Source organism: Dendroctonus ponderosae, unplaced genomic scaffold, assembly GCF_020466585.1.
Source record: "Dendroctonus ponderosae isolate FM_Combo_2020 unplaced genomic scaffold, Dpon_F_20191213v2 Dpon_F_20191213_7, whole genome shotgun sequence".
NCBI classification, from domain to species: domain Eukaryota; kingdom Metazoa; phylum Arthropoda; class Insecta; order Coleoptera; family Curculionidae; genus Dendroctonus; species Dendroctonus ponderosae.
Genome location: NW_026018916.1, coordinates 2,533,536 through 2,538,408, shown reverse-complemented (window position 1 = coordinate 2,538,408; position 4,873 = coordinate 2,533,536). Strand labels below are relative to the sequence as shown.

Sequence of the window (4,873 nt, the reverse complement as noted above, 5' to 3'; positions counted from 1 at the left end):
GTCCATAATAAGGAAGAAATAGTTGGTTAAAGAATAGAAACACACAAAAAGCTGTTGAAATGAGCCAAAAACTTCGACTATTTCGGATCTGAAGCTTTAAGCGTCCTTTTAAATCAGCTGCACTTCATTGAGATGAACATGATGTAAAACTCGAGAGATTTTGAGAGACTTCGCCCGTACAAACATTTCGGCCAAAAATTCAAATTTTCAGATGCGTGTTTTTCGGCTTAATGGATTGTTTCTGGCTCAAACATGCCCTAATGCGCATATATAAAGTGTTTGCGTCCATAATAAGCAAAATATCATGAGAAAGATCTCGACCGCCCAAACTCACTCGAAATGAGCCAAAAATGTCGATTATTTCGGATGTTTAGCTTTAAGCGCCGTTTTAAACCACCCCGTTGCATTCTTCACTTCATTGAGATGAAAATGATCGAGATAAGAACCCGAGAGATTTTGAGAGACTTGATTTTTTTTTTAAATCGACCTTCACCCTTAGGAAAATTTCGGTTAAAAATTCAAATTTCACATGTGTGTTTTTTTTAGCTCAATGGATTGTTTCTGGCCCGAAAAGCTTTCTAATATGCATATATAGTGTTTGCGTCCATAATAAGCAAAATATCATGAGAGAAAGATCACGACCGCTCAAAACTCACTCGAAATGAGCCAAAAATGTCGATTATTTCCGATCTGAAGCTTTTCGGCGTAGTTTTAAATTAGTTCATTGCATTTCTCACTTCCTTACGAACAAACTGATGTAAAAGTCGAGAGATCTTCAGACTTGTTTTTTTTTTTGTTTAAATCGACATTCACCATTAGGAAAATTTCGGTCAAAAATTCAAATTTTCAAATGCGCGTTTTTCGGCTTAATGGTTTGTTTATGGCCCAAAAGGCTCCTTAATGCGCATATGTAAAGTGTTTGCGTCCATAATAAGCAAAATATCATGAGAGAAATATCACGACCGCTCAAAACTCACTCGAAATGAGCCAAAAATGTCGATTATTTCCGATCTAAAGCTTTTGGGCGTAATTTTAAATTATTTCATTGCATTTCTCACTTTCTTACGAAGAAACTGATGTAAAAGTCGAGAGATTTTGAGACTTGATTTTTTTTGAAAAAAATTGACCTTTACTATTAGGAAAATTTCGGTCACAAATTAAAATTTTCAAATGCGCGTTTTTCGGGTTAATGCATTGTTTATGGCTCAAAAGGCTCCTTAATTGGTATATATAAAGTGTTTACATCAATAATAAGCAAAATATCATGAGAGAAAGATCACGACCGCTCAAAACTCACTCGAAATGAGCCAAAAATGTTGATTATTTCCGATCTGAAGCTTTTGGGTGTAATTTTAAATTAGTTCATTACATTTCTCACTTTCTTACGAAGAAACTGATGTAAAAGTCGAGAGATTTTGAGAGACTTGATTTTTTTTGGAAAAAATCGACCTTCACCCTCAGGAAAATTTCGGTCAAAAATTCAAATTTTCAAATGCGCGTTTTTCGGCTTAATGGTTTGTTTATGGCCCAAAAGGCTCCTTAATGCGCATATRTAAAGTGTTTGCGTCMATAATAAGCAAMATATCATGAGAGAAAKATCACGACCGCTCAAAACTCACTCGAAATGAGCCAAAAATGTCGATTATTTCCGATCTAAAGCTTTTGGGCGTAATTTTAAATTATTTCATTGCATTTCTCATTTCCTTATGAAGAAACTGATGTAAAAGTCGAGAGATTTTGAGACTTGATTTTTTTTGAAAAAAATCGACCTTCACCCTTAGGAAAATTTCGGTGAAAAATTCAAATTTTCAAATGCGCGTTTTTCGGCTTAATGGTTTGTTTATGGCTCAAAAGGCTCTTTAATGCCCATATATAAAGTGTTTGCGTCAATAATAAGCAAAATATCATGACAGAAAGATCACGACCGCTAAAAAATCGCTCGAAATAAGCCAAAAATGTCGATTATTTCGGATCTTTAGCTTTAAATGCGGTTTTAAACCATCTCGTTGCATTCCTCACTTAAGGAAGTGAGGAATGCAACTATAGTGTTTGCGGCCATAATAAGTAACATATAATGAAAGAAAGATTGTGACCACTCAGACTGAGCCGAAAATGTCCATTATTTCATTTCTGAACCGTCTACAGTATTTGCCAATTTGCCCGTTGAGATAAAAAATGATGTGGAATTCAAGGTATTTTGAAAAACCTGATATTTGGTCAAAAAATCAACCTCCTATGCGATTTTCGCTCAAAATTTTAAAATTGACAAGCGCGTGTTTTGAGCTCAATTACCACATCACAGCAAGAATTGGCAGTTAATGACTTCAATAAACATGCTGTATTTATTTGACCTCCACAATTGAAACAATTTCTGAAAACCGACTGGTTCTGAATATTCTTTAAATAAATTAATCAATTTCGATTCTCAGACTCGAAATAGCTTAATCCACTTAATCCGAGTGACATCAGAATCAGATGGAGGCTTTGTATGGCAATAAACGCGACTTACGGATGCAATTTGCTGATAGCCTTAAAGGTCTATCCATTTTTGCTTTACAGCTTTCAATGTAAAAATTGTGTTCTTAAGCGCTTTGCTCTCCAAATCCTATGGCATCAATTAATTTTAATTTCAGTTAATAAAAGAACGTGTTGCAAATTACCCCAATTGTAGCAATAATTATATGACGATTTAATATATCTTTTAATTGTTTAGTTGTTGTTTAAGTATAAGTAAGAAAGTTAATACATTCAAAATTCAAAAATCAAAAACGAACAATTGAACGCCTAAAACCCCGGGAAACTCAACAGTTGTATACGCACAAATTAATTTAGCTTTTAACCATCTTAAGCCGCAATGCAATGAGTCGATTAAGAAGTCTGAAAAGTCGATTATCAAATAGTTTGCGCTCATTCCAGTTGCGTTCAAAATTGAGATAACACCACGTACTTGAACTGGTTATTAATTTTCTAGTTCACCACTGATTGGCTTTGATTATTTAATTAGGTCTAATTTATTATTATTCCGTTCTGGGTAACCATACAGATTTAATTAAGAACCCAAATAGACTGACCTTTTATTATTTTTCGCATTTAGCTGCCGCTTTTCGGTAACATAGTCAAGAGCCCGAGCTAGAGCGCCCCACATGATTATCAATCGGGTTACTTAGATTATCATACACTTAACCCATGGGGCATTGCGTTTATTAACACTTACCGCACGATTAGTCAAACAACATTCTAGGCCATAACGAATAAAGAACACAGTGTTAATTCTGATAAACACTTTTATTATTATTATTATTATTATGGCTATTGCATAACAGAACCTTAGTTCACTTTAGTGTATTTACCCATAAATGCCCTAAAAATGGAGTGCCGAAGCTAATCATAGCCATCCTCGCTTCTGGATACTTAACACAGTGTCCTTCAGCTTCCTTCTGTGATTGGGCCCCAGCAGATCCTTCCTGCTCCAGTCGGAGTCTTGGAACTCTTCAGAGCTGTTCGTCACCTTGCCCTTTTCAGTGCAGATTGGCTTGAGCATGATGAGCACATGGTAGAGCTCGGTGGGAGCCACTTCGTTCAGTTCCTCTAGGAAATTCTCCCAAGAGAACGGAGCAAGATCCAGCCGGAAATCTGCTAAGGTCTTCAGAAACGTCTCGTGGTACAGCCGCAAAAAATCATCGAAATGCTCGTCCAGAATGGTGTTGATCACGCTGGTGAACAGGAAAAAGACCAGGTCGCAACAGCAACTCCAGTACCTGAGCAGCTGCAGATCCACGATCTTGTTCTTCACGGTGCGGCCAGTTTGGTCCTTCTGGATCATGGTGTTACTGACCCAGAAATCCGCGTGGCACATCGTGCCCCAAGGTTCGTTCGGATTGCTCCTGTTCACGAAAGGATTCGCCGCGCCATCATCAACAATCTTCTGTATTTGCGCCAAGTAAGGCTGCAGCTCTGGCATTTCGCGAGCTCCTTCCATGATGGCATTGTGGAAAGTTGTGCCCACCTCAGGCGGCAGTTGCTCCAGGCCTTTATTGGAAACGGTGGCTGGCAGGACTTTTTCCTTAAACGCCTGCGGCTTGAGAAGCTTCAACGCTATGGGCACCGCATGGTATCGGGCCAGGTCTTGCAAAATCACTCTGGTGGCGCTCAAGTCGAAGCCCTTCAATCGATCTTCCGTGATGAAACCTTGCAGCTTCAGATTCTCGAAGATCAACACTGCGTCTTCATCCACGATGTTTTTGTTCTCGTCCACGCTCACTCTGGCGCCGAAACACTTGGGCAGCAGATTGTCTATGAATTGCTCCTCTGGCACTCTGTGCTCTTTCTGCAGCGCGACCAGCTCGGGGATGGTGTGCTTGTATGCGAACACTTCCTTTTTGAACGTTACAGGTATATCGAAGGCCAGCCGCAGCATTTCATTAGCCGGGATCAGTTTGGCGACGAGATGCAAGTCCCCCTTGAGTCCAGACTTTTTGCGCTTGATTTTCACATTCAGCGCCAGCATCACGCTGCCGTAGTGCTCTCCTGGTGCGGTCAGCACTGCCGTCTCCTCTTCCAACACTTCCACATCCTCGCCAAGCGATTGAGTCAACAGTTCACCAACATTGTTCACTTTCGATTTCGCCATGTTGCACCGCAATTAGACCTGCCGACAAATCAGCTAATTGTCGATAACCGTTTCCTTTGCTCGATTTGCCCGACTTATATAAAATACTAAAACCGAAATTCAAAACTATTCGGCGACTAGCGACGTTTGGTGGGGATCAGCGCACTTTGCAGCCAATCAGTCCCCTGATTCCTGATAAACAGTCGGACTGATTATCTAATGAAACTGTAATTCGTCTGATGTCAATGGGATTCAAGTGTGTAG

General features: G+C 39.4%; 1 protein-coding gene across 1 annotated transcript; it reads right to left on the bottom strand.

Moving 5' to 3' along the window:
- Nucleotides 1-3,266: 3,266 nt before the first annotated feature.
- Nucleotides 3,267-4,873, bottom strand: LOC109539218. The gene has a single exon (XM_019906838.2). The coding sequence runs from the start codon at nucleotides 4,628-4,630 to the stop codon at nucleotides 3,386-3,388; it is 1,245 nt and encodes a 414-aa protein (XP_019762397.1). The 5' UTR covers nucleotides 4,631-4,873; the 3' UTR covers nucleotides 3,267-3,385.

Excerpts from the sequence above, each read along its gene's own strand:
- LOC109539218 (XM_019906838.2), bottom strand. The coding sequence starts at position 4,630 with ATGGCGAAATCGAAAGTGAACAATGTTGGTGAACTGTTGACTCAATCG.